Consider the following 17,216-nt stretch of genomic DNA (forward strand, 5'->3'; position numbering starts at 1 on the left):
TTCCCTCAGGGTCTGAAATTTAATTTTAGGTGCATTTGTCAAATTCTGACAATGAAAATGGGCAAGTTTTCAAAGGAGAGCAGCTGCTGGCAGGCGATCAAGCAGCTTAATTTCATACTCTCATTTCTCCTCCAAGCGATGAGATGGACTTCTCATGCCAAAGCCTTTTTAAAAGATTTTAAAATGTTCTTTTCTTCCGCTTTTTAACGTGAATTATTTTCATTTCTGCATTGCTAACCCCAGATTTAGACGGCGACACGTGTTGGCGCCGGTTACTTGCACAATGGGAGGAGCCGCGGTGGAGCCCCCGGGGAAGCTCCTCCCGCCCTCCAGGGGGCGCTGCGCCGCGCCGCGACGGGACGAGCGCCCGGCCCGAAGACACTTCCGGCTTGGTCGGCACATGGCGGGGGACGGTGGGGCGGCGGGTCCGGGTGCCTCTCGGGAGCTGCTGACCGTGGGGCGCCGAGGAGGTGAGCGGCCCCCGCTGGGGAAGCCCCGCCGCCGGGGAAGCCCCGCCGCCGCGCTCTCACCCGCCTTTCGGCCGGGCACGGGGCTCAGCCTGGCCGCTCCCCGGGCCGGGAGGTTGGGGGGGGACGAGCGGGGGAGTCAGCTTGGCCTGTGGGGACTCCCCGGCCTCGGGGAAAGGCTGAGGGAGCAGGGTTTCTTTAGCTTGGAGGAGACTGAGGGGTGACCTCATTAATGTTTATAAGTATGTAAAGGGTGAGTGTCACGAGAATGGAGCCAGGCTCTTCTCGGTGGCAACCAATGATGGACAAGGGGCAGTGGATACAAACTGGAACACAGAAGGTTCCACTTCAATTTGAGAAGAAACTTCTTCACATTGAGGGTGACAGAGCACTGGAACAGGCTGCCCAGGGAGGTTGTGGAGTCTCCTTCTCTGGAGACATTCAAAACCTGCCTGGACACCTTCCTGTGTAACCTCATCTAGGTGTTCCTGATCGGGCGGGGGGATTGGACTAGATGATCTTTCGAGGTCCCTTCCAATCCCTAACATTCTGTGATTCTGTGAGGAGCCATTTCAGGCCTTCTGGCTGTTAGTACTGCATTTTTTATTACATCTCGTGTGTTTTGCAGCGCCGCTGTTTCCCTGGGCACTGCTGCGGTGATAGGAAGTAAACACAGGCGGGGACACCCGCGTTAAGTTAGTGTCAGAAGCTGTAACGACCTTTCTGCAACGGTAAAAAGATGTTAAATAAAGCTTCACTTCAGTTAATGATAAAGGGCTGGTGGCTGTGTTGGTGGTTGTAAGAACTCAGTTGTATAATTAAGGCAGTTTCCCCACATAATTTGGATTTTATGATGCTACTCTTGAAAATGCTTAATTTAGATCATTAGCCCCTCAGTTTGTGGCCTGCTCTCATTGGCTGCTGCCACAGCCACACACAGGAGGGAAGGAATCTACATCAGCATCACCAGCACACGATAGCTGCTACCTCAGTCTGCTTTGCTGTGGGTTATTGCAGGTAGTTTCTCTGTGTGTTGGTGTCATACCCTAAAGAAATCTTTGACAAAGGAGATTTTAAAAACAGTTGGGAGCCTCTAAGAAATTACCTGCTGGGTCAGACTGGTGGTCCATATAGCCCAGTATTCTGTGTACCATTAACTGCAATAATAGATGATAATTAGAGAGAACTTGTTAGTTTTAAGCACCATGTGCACCTGATTCTTGCAATTGCATGGTATCTGCAATTGTAGAAGTAGGAGTGCTAGGGGTTACACATGTGCTTAGTCCTTTTTAGTATCAGGTTATGACTCTGCTGCCCTGAATTTGTCTAATTCTGTGTTGAACCTGCTGATTCATCTGCTTTCACAGCCCCCCGTGGTAGCAAGTTCTAGACATTTACTGTCACATACAGAAATACTGGGATGGCCAACCTCAAACAGACATCGATAAACAGTATTTGTTGGAAAACAGACTAGAATTCCTGGAGTCAGAGATAGTTGAATCCTCATCTGTTCGTGCTTGTTGGAAAGGGCGGAAAAGTAGCAGCAAGAAGAGAGCCTCACAGTTAAAATGTGACAGTTGCTGTTGATGTAGGTAAACATCTGGATACTTGTTTGTTTCCAGGGCTGGAAGAAACTTTATTGATTAGTTCAAAATGCAGCAGCAAGAAAGCCACAACTTTACAGACAGTTAGGATGCCGAGGAGTAATGGTAAGTAGGATTTTGCTATTGGAACAGCATCAAATAGTAGCTAACATCTGTGAAATAACTTTTGCTTCAGTGCTTTTCCTTGTATTAATAAAGGCAGAAGCTCTTGTGTTCTGTTTCTACCAGTGTTGTATCCTCCATTGCAGTTGCACATACCACAGGTTAATCATATAACTAGATTTTGCGATGCTGGGTGTTACAGCTGTTAAATTTTAAGGACTTTGTTCTCCTTACCACATATATTGAACTCACCAGGTTGTAGCTTTAGTCAGCTATGTTCAAATTGATGCAAGTTACATAGATCACTTTCAGAACTTTATTTTTAATGAATGTGCTGTCAAAAGTATTAAGCCAGACCATATAACCATTAATTCATCATGAATTAATTTGAATGCGTTAAGACAACTTTTTTATTGAATTGAGCTGTGTTCCTTCTTTTTTAGTCAAAGCTACATATAGATTGCTAACATTCTCTTCAGTGTAGTTCTGTGCATAAGAGGACATAGTATAAAAATTGTCATTATTTGAAAATAGAGTATCTTAAGAATTTTTGCCTTCGTGAAAATCTGCTGAAGTTCTTTAGTCTCAGATTATTATTTTATAGTGTAATTAGACTTGTTTTTTTTGTTGATCTGGATTTCTTATCTCTTTTCAGAAGTAATTTCTCAGTATAAAATATTTGGTGTATAAAAGCATTTAATTTAAAATGAGTTCCTGTCAAATTATTGTATTTTTATTTTGTCATTGAGATGGAATTTAAAAAGTAATAGAATAAACAACTTGTAATATTGAGTTCTGTCTTGGAAAAAAGTCCTTATGAAGATGACAGTGTTTCAAAGGTAGGTTATACCTATTAGACTTCCATGGTGCTCACTCAGTACCTCTTGCTTCATGGAGAACGAAGAGTACTGATGGGCTCATCTGTGTTTGTGGAGCAGAGATTATTTGAAGAAACTCTGGTGGCAGGTGAATATAGTTCCTTCCCTCATGGAAGGGAAATGGGTGTGATTGTTCTGATGGAACTGATTATCTTAAAATTGTTGGGATGTTCCACTGAGCTTGGAGCGATATTTCTGTAGAGGATACGTGCTTTATACTTCAACCTAGAACATCCGTCTCCCACCATCATAATTTCAGAGTCCCTTTTAATAATTAAGTCGACCATTCTTGTGTGTAACATGACACCTGTGGCATCAGTGCTACAGCTAGTTTTCCACCTTCTTTGGGACCTTCAGTCTATGCTTTAATAAGGAAGAAAAAGGACATAATTGTATTTCCATTGGAGATAACGCTGATGTGGAAGTTTCTTAAGATGACACTTGGTATGTGTTGAAAACCATGGAATTTACAAGCAAGTTTTCTGTCAACTAGCCCTATTTTGCTTTGAGAATCTGAATGGAATTGTTGGAATTATTTCATCCTGCATCACATGCTGACCAGTAGGTTTGATACCTTTTTGCTCTTTATGTCTTGGGAAATTGATACTGTAATAAATCTTCCTATTAAAACATTCTAAATATGGTAGACAGCTGGAAATTACAATCGAAATGGGATATGTTTAAATGCTCAGATTTCAGAGGTATAAATGTATAAATGAATGTGCATCTGTTTTTATGTGATCATTATTTCTTTTTCAGTTTTGGACCGAGTACAGAGCTTTTTACCACAGATGGCCCATGCAAATGATGAACTAAGAAGAAAAATGGTAGCAGCACCAGCTCATCAGTTTGATATTGAAAATCTAGACAGTGCAACAGATAAAGTTATAGAAATGGTAAATACTTGATATATTTTTTAATTTTATAATGCAAATTCAGATGTGATGAAAATAATTCTCTGATGCTAGAATGAGATAATTTGATAGATGAGACTTAGTCTACCATTTAGGTCTGCAATCTGCAAATTCAAAATGTAGAAGTAATAAAAATTCTTATTTGGTTAAAATTTACTATTTGGGTTTGATACTTGGCAGAATTTAATGACTGGGAATGAAGCAGTTTAAGGCCAGAATAAGATATAGTTTTGAATCAGCAACTCTGAATCAGAAGTAAGCCATAAATTGTATTTTACATGTCTCATGAGTGATTTGGTTTAGAGAGCGGGCAATATAAGGCTTATTAAAGCATAGGGAGATGATTCTGCCCTTCTGCTCTGGTGAGACCCTACCAGCTCTGGAGCCCTCAGCACAGGAAAGACATGGACCTGTTGGAGAGGGGCCAGAGGAGGCCACAGAAATGATCAGAGGGCTGGAACACCTCACCTATGAGGACAGGCTGAGAGAATTGGGGTTGTTCAGCCTGGAGAAGAGAAGGCTCCGGGGAGACCTTATTGCTGCCTTTCAGTGCTTGAAAGGGGCCTGTAAGAAAGATGGGGACAGACTTTTTATCAGGACCTGTTGTAACAGAACAAGGAGTAATGGTTTTAAACTAAAAGAGGGGAGACTCAGGCCAGACATAAGGAAGAAATGTTTTACAGTGCGGGTGGTGAAACACTGGCCCAGGTTGCCCAGAGAGGTGGTAGATGCCCCATCCCTCGAGACATTCAAGGCTGGGCTGGATGGGGCTCTGAGCAACCTGATCTAGTTGAAGGTGTCCCTGCTCGTTGCAGGGGCGTAGTACTACATGACCTTTGAAGGTCCCACCCTACCCGAACTGTGCTCTGATTCTATGGTAATAGAAGGCTTGACTATAAGAGCAATAATTAGTTTTCAGCTGTGCTTTGTAGGTGTTGTTAGGACTGGCTGTAGGTTTTGGGTTAGGAGAAGTTGTTAGTGTTGTTCTGATCCTTTAGGACTGGTATTCGCCTGCTTATTTACATTCGTATCAGTATTTTCTGTTTTTAACTGAAACGCTGCAGCAGTGCCGCAGCCACATGCTCATGTGAGAAAATTTCAATGTGAAAGTGGTGTGATATGTGCATGTCCTAGACAAGTGCCTTCTGGCCTGCAGACCCACAAGATGAAAGGCAGAAATAAGGCAGCTTGAGGTTTAGTATGTGAGCTGTCAGAACGATTTATTTGCCACTGGTTGGATTCAGAGTTCTTGTAGATTATATCCAGCCTTCGTGCAGTAGGTTATCTGGTGCTGATGTGTGCTGAAAAATTCCAAATAGATCGTAAGAAAATGAAATGGATCATGAAGATTGTTTTAATGTGCTGAAGTTGAATGGGTAACTTGGACAGAATTTTTTAAAGATTTTTCATTTGACAGCGTCAGAGGAGTGTCTTTGCTTTATAATAAATAAACCAGAAGACCTCAAGATTAACATTTAATGCTGTTTGCAAGTCATTGAAGAAATTTATTTACATCTCAAATTCCTGTATTTTGCTTTGCAGCATACAGGAAGGTTTTGAGGTGAGAATTACTAGTTTAAGACAAACGTGTTCAGAGAGAAAAGCAGACCTCAAATATGAAAATATATCATCACTTCTGCTTCAAAAAATATCCTGGTTGTTTAAACTGCCTGCTGTTCTGCAGTAGTTGTAGTGCCATGAACACTACTAAGTTGTAAGATATGAACTATATTAATAAACATCTGTGTGTACATGTTTGTATATATATCCTGACCCTGTATACACTAAATGTATTCCTTTGAATTCTTTGCTGAAAATTAGTCTTGATGCCTCCTGCTCGCCAGTTGAAATCATTTAGACTGAGTTCAGCTATCTACTAATTTCTCTCTTTTTAATAATTATATAAAAATGGCCTTATATTTGCTATAGGGCAATATAAATTACAGTTTAAATATTTAGGAATCTGTACGTGATGTGTCTTAATCCTAAGAGAATCCAAGTGGTTTTTAATTGTGGTTGCAGTTTTTTTAGGGTAGTAGGGTATTTCATGTGTTTGCTATATGTTTTACTCAAATGAGGCAAGTGGTATAGAGTTATATAATCTGTTAACTAAGGTCATTTTTTCCAGAATGTGGCTGTAGTTGAACTGAGCGATTCTGATACAGATGAAGAGATACTAACTTCAGAAGATGACTCAGAATCTGAAGATGGCAGTGTAACTGAGGAAGTGACAATAGACAACATCAAGTTTCCTAAACAAAAGGGAGAAAAGGGCAAAATAGAAATTCTGGACAGCAAAGTGAATGAGTAAATCCATTTTATTTTACTTTAAAAAAAGACACACAAAAAAAGACCCAAACCCAAATTACGTTGTCCTGCTTTGAAGACCTGGCCCTTAAACTACCTTGTTTCCTAATGTAGCATCCCTCAGGATCATGTGAAATGCTATGGTTTACATGGTGCAGAATTCAGGATCAACTCATGACTGACACAAGCTGGATTTCTGAGGAATTAAGTATGCTTTTATTTGTCAAACAACATGGAAATGAACTTCATCATGGATTAGACTAAGGAAGCAACTAGAATTTGGGGCACTTGAATTAGTTAAAATTCTTGTTCTGTTGCTTTATTGAAAGATTTTTGGAGTGTGCTAGGCGTTTGCTTCAAGGGCAGGAAAGCGTTAACTAGGAAAAAGCTTTGTTTATTATATTCCATGTCCTATGAAGTGTTATGTACAATGTCTTCCATATTAAACATTATCTTCAAGTACATTAGAGGTACATCTGCCTTGCATTCATGATAGTAACTGTTGGGCACTAAAGCAGCAGTTGAGGTCATTTCAAGATGATGTCAGATGGGTAAGCACAGCCATGACTCAGGAGAGAGTTCTGCAAAGGATTATTTACCCTCTGTGCCTGCCTCCCCTGAGCTTTGCCTCACTACAGGTAAGTTTATCACTCATATCTGGAATGTTCATGGCTGTAGTGTGGATACCTTTGGCTCTTAAACACTCAACTCTGCCTCTCTGCTGTTACAGTTGCTTTAATCTACGCTTTTCATCTCCAGCTTTCCCTGCCACGCTTCTGTCCTCTCCATTTTGTTTAACAACTGTCACTGCCAGAAGAATAAAAAGGTGGCTTTTTAGTTGGCCTGCACTTACGCTAGCTTGAAACAATTGTGAAACTGAAATCAGTGGAAGAATGTCTCACTCATACTTACCTCAGATTGATCAAATACAATGACTTGGGCTGTTGTATTTCCTTCATGCGTTTCAGAAGTGTCTCGTGCTCCTGGGTATCATAGTTTGTTTCTTAAAGGAACTTTGTATTTTCTACACCATTAAAATTTTGTATTGCGTTTGGTCAAATACTACATGTCATGACTTGAAATCTGCAATTATTTACAGAATTTATTTTGAATCTCATACTTAAATCTATAGTTTTCTTTTAAGATCTGTTTCCATAATATTTGTGGTAAGAAGTAACAAGGATTCTGGTCTTTTTTTGCAATGCATCTTCCTTAAAACAGAAGGGGGCGTGATCTACTGAGATTAACTGATTGAACCACAAAATATTTTGGGGAATGGGAAGTCTGGGAATCAGATTAGATTAAGCTTTGAGTGGAGTTGCACTCTAAGAAGAGCAAGTGGTCTTAGTTTGTTAGATAAGGTTTCAGTCTATGAGAAATTTCCTTCAATCTGAAGAAAGTTTGAAAGCCAACATTTTAACTCAGCCATTTTACATGAGATTTTCCCATAGATTAAAAAAAAAAACAACAAACAAATAAACTATATAAAAGAGTGATAACAGTCCATGTGCACAGATGCGAAAAGTGATTTTAATCTGTTAATGTAACTACCTATTAAATTGCAGGCAGATCACACTTTCCATATCAACAAAGAGATAGAAAATATTTTCAGTAACTTTAGCTTGATATGCATAGTTTAACACAGATGTTGAACTCTGTATGTTCTATACAAAGATCGTAGTAAGTGCACTTTCTTGCATTGATTTACTTCTTATGGCACAAAGGTTTTCTGTACTGCTGAAGAATCACCAGAGCAGAATGTTTAATTGCTACTGTAAAACTTGGAACTGGTTTATAGCAAAAATGACAGAAGTCTATTGTAGCTCAAATTTAAGAGAAGCCTAATGACTAAGGATTTTAAATGATCATTAAATATCATGTTCACACAAAGAAGTAGGCATGTGAGAACTCATTCTTCAGTTATGTTTAAAAAAATAAGCCAAACTATATTCTTGGTTTATTTTAAGGGCATTGTGCTTACTACTGCTGCATGATTTAAATCACTTCAGTTTAATTTCCAGATGATTTTATCTTCAGTGAGACTAAAATTTGAACCTGGTTTATAGCAACTTATCCGTGGAATGAGTGGTTTTTTTTTTGGTTGGTGTTTGGTTTTGTTTTTTTAAGTTGCAACACTGCAGATCCTGGGCATGGTATTAAGTGCTTCATGAAGTGATTAAGATTCAAACTCTGCCGAAAGTTTACTTTCCAAGTGAGGCTGTTACTTTAATATTCCACAGTGATAGCCTTGGTTCTAAGATATTCATGAAGAGCTTCTTCACCTGTGCAAGGAAAATATTCACCAGTTAGAAGAGCAGCTAAATGAGACACCATTGTCAGAGACCGTAACTACATTATTAAGAAAAAATCCAGAAGTTTTAGCCAATATTTGAGTCCTCAAGGAACAATGGGAACTAATTTAACTTACCCTCCCTCCCATGGAAGTTTACAGAACTGGTTTGAGAAGAAGAGGCCAAATGAAACAAATGTGGAAAGAAAAAGGAGCTGGGATTTAACAAGCAGCCACCTGGTTGGAACTGCAGCAGCATCAGTCTCTAGGTGGTCGCTCCTCATAGTTGAATTTCTGAACTTTGGTTTTGCCTAAGCTAAGCTTATGGGCAAAGAAGCTGTGTAAAAATGGGTAATATTTCCCCCCCGATTTTGATTTCAGGATATGTCTCATACTCACTAGAGATTCCAAAGGCAAAAATCTGTTGTATCACTGAAAAATTGTTTTCTTTCATTTTTTCTTTGCCACGAGGTTTCATCTGTCCAAAATTGTGAAGTTTCCTTGACAGACTAGACCTTAATTTTTTTAAAAACTGGTTTTGAAAATTAAAAAAAAAAAAAAGTACGCTTGTTTGTGGCTGTCAGCAAATTCAGATGGCATTTTAAGGCATAAAAAAATTTCTTGTGTTCTTACATGTTTAGAGGAGAAACCTGAATGAGCATTCACTCTGATGGAAAGGAAACAAGATTTTGGCCAATACCTTCGTTGCCTGACAGCATTTTGTAGCCTGGACACAACTCTGGACAAGCTGTAATTTGGCTGCTCAGGAGCTGGAGAGGAAGATTCTACATGCTGGAGCATTATTCAGCAAATGCACAGGAAGGGCTGAACTGGAGTTAGTGAGGTTGGAAGTTTTCAGGGAGGGGAGAGGAAGTGGGTTACTGTAATTGGAGGAATGCAGGAGATGCATCCATTGCTCACATTTTACTAGATACACTCTACACAGGTAAGGTTTTTTCATCAATTTGGGCTGTCAGATGAGAAATGAGGGAGGGAGAGAACAACTTACCTAAATCTTTCCCAAATCCAGACTGTTTAAATCCACCAAATGGTGCTGCCACGTCAGTTTTGTTATATGTGTTAATAAACACTGTTCCAGCTTCTAGCTTTTCACTGATGTAGAGAGCTTTGCTTATGTCTTTTGTGAAAACTCCTGAAGCTAAACCATATTCTGTGGTATTTGCCCGTCGCAGCACTCCGTCGACATCCCTATGGGGGGAAAATATGTTTTAATTGCAACTAGGTAAAATAAATGTTAGCAACCTTCCCCCTTCAATGTCATTGAAACACCTTTTTCCCATGTTCGTTCTTCTCCAGTTAGCTCTTTTAAAGACAATTTATTAAGGACTAATCTGTGTGTCAATCTGACAGATCTATGGCAAGTCATATCCTTGCTTCAAACTTGTAAAGCTTGTAACCTTATGTTTCAGTGGTTAAGATATATGCTAAGAAATGTCAGAGTTGCACTACACATACCAACTTCGCTCAGCCACAGCACAACTTGGGGATTAGAGCGATACAAAAATAATTGTAAAGCAGAGCTTGGCTGCAGATTATGCATCACTTTGCTAAAATTTTGGCTCTGCTTTACAAGTTAATGGAGAGTAAGTGCTGAAACTCAGATTTCTTTTGAGATGCAACTTTTCAGGCCATGTCCAGAGCGTTATTTTCTATTTGCATCTCATCTCCAAATAGCTTCAAAAGTCCACAATAATTTAAAATAAAAAAAACCGAACTCAGGTCCTTATCACCATATAGAATTTATAGATGTGAAGGGCTATTTGTCCAGCTGGCTCTTAACTGCGTTATCAAACTGGAGAAAATGAAACCTGGTGGGAATAGTTATATGAGGTTTCTATATGGGGTTTTAATCTCATCTGTGTGTAAAATAACTTCTACGATTTGGAATGAAAGCTATTAAAACTGGCAGTCTATAAAATATACAGAGGGATTTTCATTTGCAACAGTAATGTGCCAGTGTTACACAATGCACAACAATGCTATGTGGTCTTTTGTGACAAAGAGAAAAATAAACAATTCCAATGGAAAAAATACAGTTTTTGTAATTTGATCAAGCTGTTGCAATTACCACATCAACTTCAGTTAAAATTCTTCCCTGAATACTAAGACTTATTTAAGAACTGGCACTCAGAGTTGCGGTCTGCCTTGTCACATTGCTAATAACATTAGTTCTGTATCGACACAGAGTAGGATACCCCTTACTAAAAAAGGTGTTTTCTCAGAATTTAGCTGGAAGAGGATCTAGGGATTCAGACTGATTTTAGAAGATTTAACAAACTCATACAATATATGCTATCATTTCTACACTTAGAAAAGGAGAAAATAAAATTTCTAACATTAACTGGAGGAGAACGTACCCATTTTTGAACTTAGAAATCACCATCACAGGACCAAAGGACTCCTCCTGGGCAATATACATATGGTCTTCAACATCTGTGAATACAGTGGGTTCCATGAAGAAACCTAAAGAGAGGATAAAGCATCATTTCAGCATGGTGAAAATGCTTCATCGTTTTTTATTGTCCAGCCCATCTCTTTTCCATACTTGGAGGTCACAAATACGTTGAGACTTGAAACAGAAAATACTAAGATTGATATGAATGAAACATGAATAGAAACGTGTGTGTGTGTAAGCACCAGAAAAACAGCAGAAAAAGGGTTAAAAGAGTGGCCTGCATTGATCAGAGCAACACCACCAGGCTGGAAGGTCTGTATGCCACAGCCCAGGGGACTCCTCAGGGGAAGACCCTGCTTTCTGAGAACAGGAGGACAAGGTGACAGCATCTCACAGAGACCACTGTTTTGCGTGTTACCCAACAGTAAGATAGACTGTAGCCATAAAGATCTGTGTATTGCAAACAGGGAAAAATGTGTGATGGGCAGCAACTTTGCCTAAGAATCACAGAGGCTGAAATAGAGAAAATTCTGAGGCAAAGGACCTCTTCATAACAACCGTTCATTCCTAAAGGGTGTAAAAACCTGTCCGAAAACTAGTTCATCGTTGCCAGTCAAGAACTGCCCTGGTATTATACACCAGTGATCCTGGTCACCTACAATTTGGTGAGTATTTCAGTGTAAGTGGGTAAAATCAGAGATTTTCTATAAATGCCTCCCTTTTCCATAAGATTTCCCATTTAGCTTTGTTACACTGGTTTCATGCAGCTACAAAACCGCACTTGCATTTTATTTGGGGATGCAACTGTTACGCTTTGAAACTCTGATGCACATATTTCTCCTTCACTATCGATAAAGCACAGATGTACATGATAAAATGTTTTCATGCCTTCCCATTAAACTTAGTATACACATTCTTTAGATAGCAAAAAAGGCTTCTAATCATAATACATTATGCAGACTCTGCAAGCAGTTTCCTCAGTCATTTTTAGTGCTTTGTTGATCTAAATGGATATAATTATACTTATGGCTCTTGGAAGTTCAGGGATGTTGCACAAAAGGCCTCAATGCCTCACAAACAACAGGAATAAAAGAGCAAAGGATTCCTGTATAGACTAGATTCTGATCCAATTTCATATGTTTCAGTTGCGTGGCTTCTCTTAATATGAGACTTGAAAGCCCTGTACTCAAGTGTTATCTTCAGCTTACCCAGTACTGTTCCCGTGACATTGCCACTTCACACAATGCAGCAGAGACAACCATGATGGTTTTTATTTAAAGTGTAAAATTTCCAAACACCTTTGAACAGTGTTTTACCTGGTCTGCGTACTTGTCTTCCTCCATACACTAGAGTGGCTCCTTCTTTTACTCCAGTTTCACAGTATTGCAGCAGCTTTTCCAAATGAGCCTTGTGATTTTGTGGACCATGATCTGTGGATCTATCAAGAGGGTCACCAATTTTCATCTTTTTTATTTCTTCCACCTATGGGTTACCCAATTAAAATGAAGTTACATAAGACAGCAAATAGTTTTTGAAGTGACCAGTGATTTGGGATGCTTCATTGTTTGTAGTATGAAGTTGGGCTCTAAGAAAGGGCTGAATTCTTAGAAGGTGGAAGGCTCCTCCCTTTCTCAAATGAGTCTTTTTATGGTGTCTTATGTTTGATAATTTGTTTACTTCCGAAAGCTTTTGATGCTGTTTTCATGTATTCATTCTCCTCTGCTATTAGGACAGGAGAGTAAAATGTTAGCTTTTAGAGTGGTAAATGGGTTATCACAGCAATTACCTGTCTTGAGCTAGATAAATGAATATTCCAGTGGTACACTGTGGTGACTACTGGATTTTTAATAATAACCTTTCTGTTATTCTAGCTACACTTCCAATATGCCCTTTTTTTTAAAATAAACTTTGCTGCAGTCTTCACTCACATTAATCTAACTTCTATAATTTTTTAAATCTTACTTTCCTAGTTGAATATGAACTATTACTTAAGGTACAGTACCTACTTCAATGTCACTTATCTGTATATTACTGATGAAAATACCTCCTTTCATTCAGTGTCTTCCTTTTAACCCTGTAAAGAGGTTCCTGAGAAGCAATATTGCCTATCATAAGGAATAATGAGAATTTAAACAACTGAGCATTAGAAGAAATGCAATTATCTATCAAACTAGTGGCTCTTTGTGCCACAGTAAAGTATCTCCTTAAACTTTAGTCCTTTAATGTCTTACCACTTTACTAACAAATTCATCATGGATTGATTCTTCCACAAACAGCCTGCCAGCTGCAATGCAGTTTTCTCCTTTGTTGAAATATACTGCTCCCATACCCTGATCAGGGAAAAAGAAAAAAAAAAATATATATATATATATGCATGCTTTTGTTCAGTTTCCCTTCATTCTGTTCCCTTGGGTTGCATTCTGTGTTTGTGATCCTTAACACATTATGTTTTATGTAAAGGGACATCATCAATGTGACAAGCAGCCTGATCTTACAACTGGCAAACACATTTCCGTGGAGATAAATGGCTCAGGGTGAACCTATTAGCACTTCTCTTTCCATTTCCATCAGTGTTCCACAGAAACACCTGCTGCAGCAGCACAGAGAAGAGGGCTGGTAGCACGACCAGGGAATATAAAACTGTGCTAATGCCCTGAGCAGCACTGCTTGAGTTGATAGCCGTGTGTAATGGGGTGAACGTTACCAAACTCTAGTTTGCAGAGGACCTCCTGCTTCAAGAGTGTGGGTTCAGAATCCATGCACTTGGTTCCTTTTTTAGTAAGAATTGATACCTGCCATTGTTTTCCCAGGGAGACAGGGACATGGAAGGAGGAGCAGGACACATAAAATTCTTAAGAAATGCTTTTCTGGCAGCTGCAAAGGCCTTGGGTTCTGGCATTAGTAGATATGACCAGGATCAAGTGCTAGTGTCAAGTGTGTGGAAAAAAGCATTGCTTCACTATCATTTAAAACCATCAATGCCAGGTGTAGTTCAGGCCCACTTCTATGTCACCCTCTCACTTGTACAGCTGAGAACAGTGGTGGGGCCAGGCAGTGCACTGACTGCAGTGCTTCAGCTTTTGTTATTTTCCACATACACTTCACTCTGCAGTCACTCAGACTATTGTCCTGCCATAAGAAACTCCAAAAATGGGGAAAGTGTACAATAGTTTCTTCCTAGTAGCTGTACATGCTTATGCTGGTTTAGAGAATTGACAGAATTAGCACTTGGGGTAAGTACAGCATGGAAAACCTTTGTTTGCTTTTTAGTGAGCAAACTGCATCTGCTGTCATTTTGATGAATCAGATTACCTGAGCAGGAAATAAGCTCTCTAAATCTCCTGAATTTCTCATTTGCACATCTTCTTTATGAACTTTAAACATGTTACAGCTACTTGGGGAGGTGGACTATGGTGATTGATGGTGAATTAAAAAGAACCGCATGGCAATAGGGAGCTCAGTGTTTATTTTAAATCGCTATCAGGCATTTATTTTTTAAGCGCCTTTTTTTTTTTGAGTATCAGACTTTGGCAAATCAATTTTAATATGTTAAATTGGCTAGTGAAAATACTTTCCACCTGTATTTCTTTGTTCTGTTATATTTTCCAATGTATATTTCTTGTAGTACTGATCCCTGCCTTATTGGTGCAGCATGAACAGGTTAATTGTGATGGAATAAAGAAACATCCTGTTGGAAAAGTCTGTTTTCTACAGATTCCATGATTCTTCATGCAAGGGATCCTTACTGCAGTTTTTGGCAAGTCAAGGAGAATATTGCAATACTGTAAGGATGTATCACTAAGGCTTTGAATATAATTTACTTCAAAGTAGCATTACCATTTTTACAGCTCTGTCGAGTTCACAGTCACTGAATATGATCAATGGTGATTTACCACCAAGTTCAAGAGAAACTTTCTTCAGATTAGCGGCTGCACTGTAAAAAATAAAAATAATCATATAAAAGCAACTGTTAAATAGCTTATTTCATTATTTCCTTTGAAACATATCTAGTGAATATGTAAAAACCTCTATTTTCCAATAGTGACTCAGTAGAATTCTACATAAATGTAAACAACCACATGTAGTTATGCTTTTCTGTTGCTGCCACATGCATAATATAGCTAATAAGATACTTCAGAACTAGATGAAGCAGTGTTTATTTCATAAAGTTTTGCTGAGAGTACCTCTTCATGATCTGTTTACCAGTTGGTGTTGAACCGGTGAATCCGACTTTGCGAACATCTGGATGCTCAGACAGGTGCTGTCCCACTAATCCACCTATCGGGGTGAGGAAAACAGCTTGACTGAACAGTACATAGGCAATTTTTACTATTCCAGCAGCAGCACTGTAACACAGAAAGAGCTAACAATATGTCATTCAAGTACAATATCACATCCTTATTTATATTTACAGCTTTATTCATTTGACTATGAAAAAATCTCATCTTGCTTTATGTATGTCCAAATTCCCCCATCTGTCTGGACTAAAGAACTTCCTAATATTCCACTGTAGGTGGAATAATCTAATTTGTAACAGAGCCTGACCCATACAGTTACTTTGTCACTTTTCTTCCTTAGGGGAAAGAGGAAAATGGTGACAACAGGTAAGGTGGTGTGGACCATGACTTACCTGTAGTGAGCAATACGCATCTTACCAGCTTGCTCTAGGTCTCACAGTCACATTTAAATACTTCCAAGTTGATTATAAGATTAGGAAAAAAAAAGAAGTTTCACAATCAAGTGCAACATGTTTCTCTATAATACATTCTTTTTCAGCATGCTCATGCTATTTGTGTGAACTTATGAAGGGTGTAGGCTGACAGGTCTCACCACTAGCTAGAGACAGGTGACATACAGATTTTTCCAGTTCTGTTCTGGAAATATGTGAAATGGCTGTTTGACACAGATGCAAGCCTACTACCTATGAAGATACATGCACTTATGCAGTAGGTCTTCAAAAAGGTAAAATGCTAGTCCACCAGTTTTAGCAGGACCTACTCTTCCCAGAAAAATGATCAGCTGAAGTTTTACCTGAACCAGGCAGAATATTTATAACACCCTTAGGAAATCCAGCTTTAGCTGAGAGTTCTGCAAACTTCAAGGAAGTCAGAGGTGTGACCTAAGTAGAAACATTTAGATTAGGTCTCCTATTTTAATTAAATGCATGATCAAATCTTTTACATTCAATACATCTTAATTTTGACACAATATTAATCTTCTTACAGTACTGACAAATTAAAAGTGATGTCTTCTTACAGAAAAGAATTCATTCTTGAAAATGAGTAGCATCAGAGCAGAATTGAAGACAATCAGTACCTTGTGTCATCATGGCAGTTTGTATTATTATACGTGCACTTTAAAACTTAAGACACAGTCAACCTATGGGTCCATATGACGAATAAGCCTACGTGTGAAATCCGTTAGATTGCCTGGATTATTTTGCGTGAACAAATAGTGTGGAGGACCTGAGCCATCTGTACATTTCTTCTTGTTTTTACCTGAGCTGGCTTGAGTACGAGTGTGTTGCCTGCAGCCAAGCAAGCTGCGCTCTTCCATGCAAGCATCATCAGCGGGTAATTCCAGGGGATAACAATTGCACAGACACTTTAGATAGGGAAAAACAGGGAAAGATTACATTTTTTTATGGCAGCTTTTGAATGTCTTTTCTGTATGTCAAGGCTGTCACTAAGAAGAAAAAAGTTATACTTACCCTATCGGCTCTTTCTTGGTGAATGTTAGATTATGGTTTGGCCGGGCCTGGTTAATCGGAATTGTAGCACCCTAAAAGACAGAGAAGGGACAAATCTTTGTACTGTTTAATCATTTCTATTACAAATATATTTGCCATATAAGTATGTTTTAGAAAGGCACAAAGTAGGTCTCAAAACCAGAAGAATTGTTGCATCAGAGAAACAGGCAGGGATGCTTCTACTGTGTGATTTCCTACTACAGATACTGTAGTCAACTTCTGATTTTCATCTGGGTGAAATAAAAGCATAGATAACAAAAGTTTGGAAGAATATAAAGTGAGGGTCTGGCAGAAAAAATAAGCTGAATGACATTCTTGATTGTGGATCTTGAACATACTTGAGGAAATGCTGTTGAACTTGTGCCACGTGCTGCGGCATCAAGCAAATTCAGCAGCCTTGATCAGAATGTAACATAGCACATGAGTCTCTGCACTTACCAGCAGGATGACCACAACATTCTGCTCCATGAATAATCAAGAGCTGACTAA

The 17,216-nt window shown here is 39.1% G+C and overlaps 2 protein-coding genes across 5 annotated transcripts in view; one reads left to right on the forward strand and one right to left on the reverse strand.

Annotated features, from left to right (window-relative positions):
* Nucleotides 1-268: 268 nt before the first annotated feature.
* Nucleotides 269-6,734, forward strand: NOPCHAP1 (NOP protein chaperone 1). The gene is made up of 4 exons (XM_065839488.2): nucleotides 269-470; nucleotides 2,090-2,176; nucleotides 3,811-3,947; nucleotides 6,094-6,734. The coding sequence occupies exons 1-4, from the start codon at nucleotides 284-286 to the stop codon at nucleotides 6,274-6,276; spliced, it is 594 nt and encodes a 197-aa protein (XP_065695560.2). The 5' UTR covers nucleotides 269-283; the 3' UTR covers nucleotides 6,277-6,734.
* Nucleotides 6,266-17,216, reverse strand: part of ALDH1L2 (aldehyde dehydrogenase 1 family member L2) — a 36,944-nt gene continuing 25,993 nt past the window's right edge. For all 4 annotated transcript variants that reach the window (XM_065839475.2, XM_065839440.2, XM_065839449.2 and 1 more), the window contains 10 exons: nucleotides 16,689-16,759; nucleotides 16,477-16,582; nucleotides 16,010-16,097; nucleotides 15,163-15,256; nucleotides 14,816-14,912; nucleotides 13,210-13,308; nucleotides 12,295-12,460; nucleotides 10,941-11,046; nucleotides 9,572-9,771; nucleotides 6,266-8,554 (listed from right to left, as the gene is read on the reverse strand). In XM_065839475.2, the coding sequence (XP_065695547.2) occupies nucleotides 8,499-8,554; nucleotides 9,572-9,771; nucleotides 10,941-11,046; nucleotides 12,295-12,460; nucleotides 13,210-13,308; nucleotides 14,816-14,912; nucleotides 15,163-15,256; nucleotides 16,010-16,097; nucleotides 16,477-16,582; nucleotides 16,689-16,759 (1,083 nt within the window). In that variant the 3' untranslated portion in view covers nucleotides 6,266-8,498. The remainder of the gene's footprint in view (nucleotides 8,555-9,571; nucleotides 9,772-10,940; nucleotides 11,047-12,294; nucleotides 12,461-13,209; nucleotides 13,309-14,815; nucleotides 14,913-15,162; nucleotides 15,257-16,009; nucleotides 16,098-16,476; nucleotides 16,583-16,688; nucleotides 16,760-17,216) is intronic.

Source organism: Patagioenas fasciata, chromosome 1 (assembly GCF_037038585.1).
Source record: "Patagioenas fasciata isolate bPatFas1 chromosome 1, bPatFas1.hap1, whole genome shotgun sequence".
Taxonomy (NCBI): domain Eukaryota; kingdom Metazoa; phylum Chordata; class Aves; order Columbiformes; family Columbidae; genus Patagioenas; species Patagioenas fasciata.

Excerpts from the sequence above, each read along its gene's own strand:
- NOPCHAP1 (XM_065839488.2), top strand. The coding sequence starts at position 284 with ATGGGAGGAGCCGCGGTGGAGCCCCCGGGGAAGCTCCTCCCGCCCTCC. Across the intron at positions 2,177-3,810 it reads TAGGATGCCGAGGAGTAATG|TTTTGGACCGAGTACAGAGC; the intron begins GTAAGTAGGATT and ends TTTCTTTTTCAG. Across the intron at positions 3,948-6,093 it reads CAGATAAAGTTATAGAAATG|AATGTGGCTGTAGTTGAACT; the intron begins GTAAATACTTGA and ends CATTTTTTCCAG.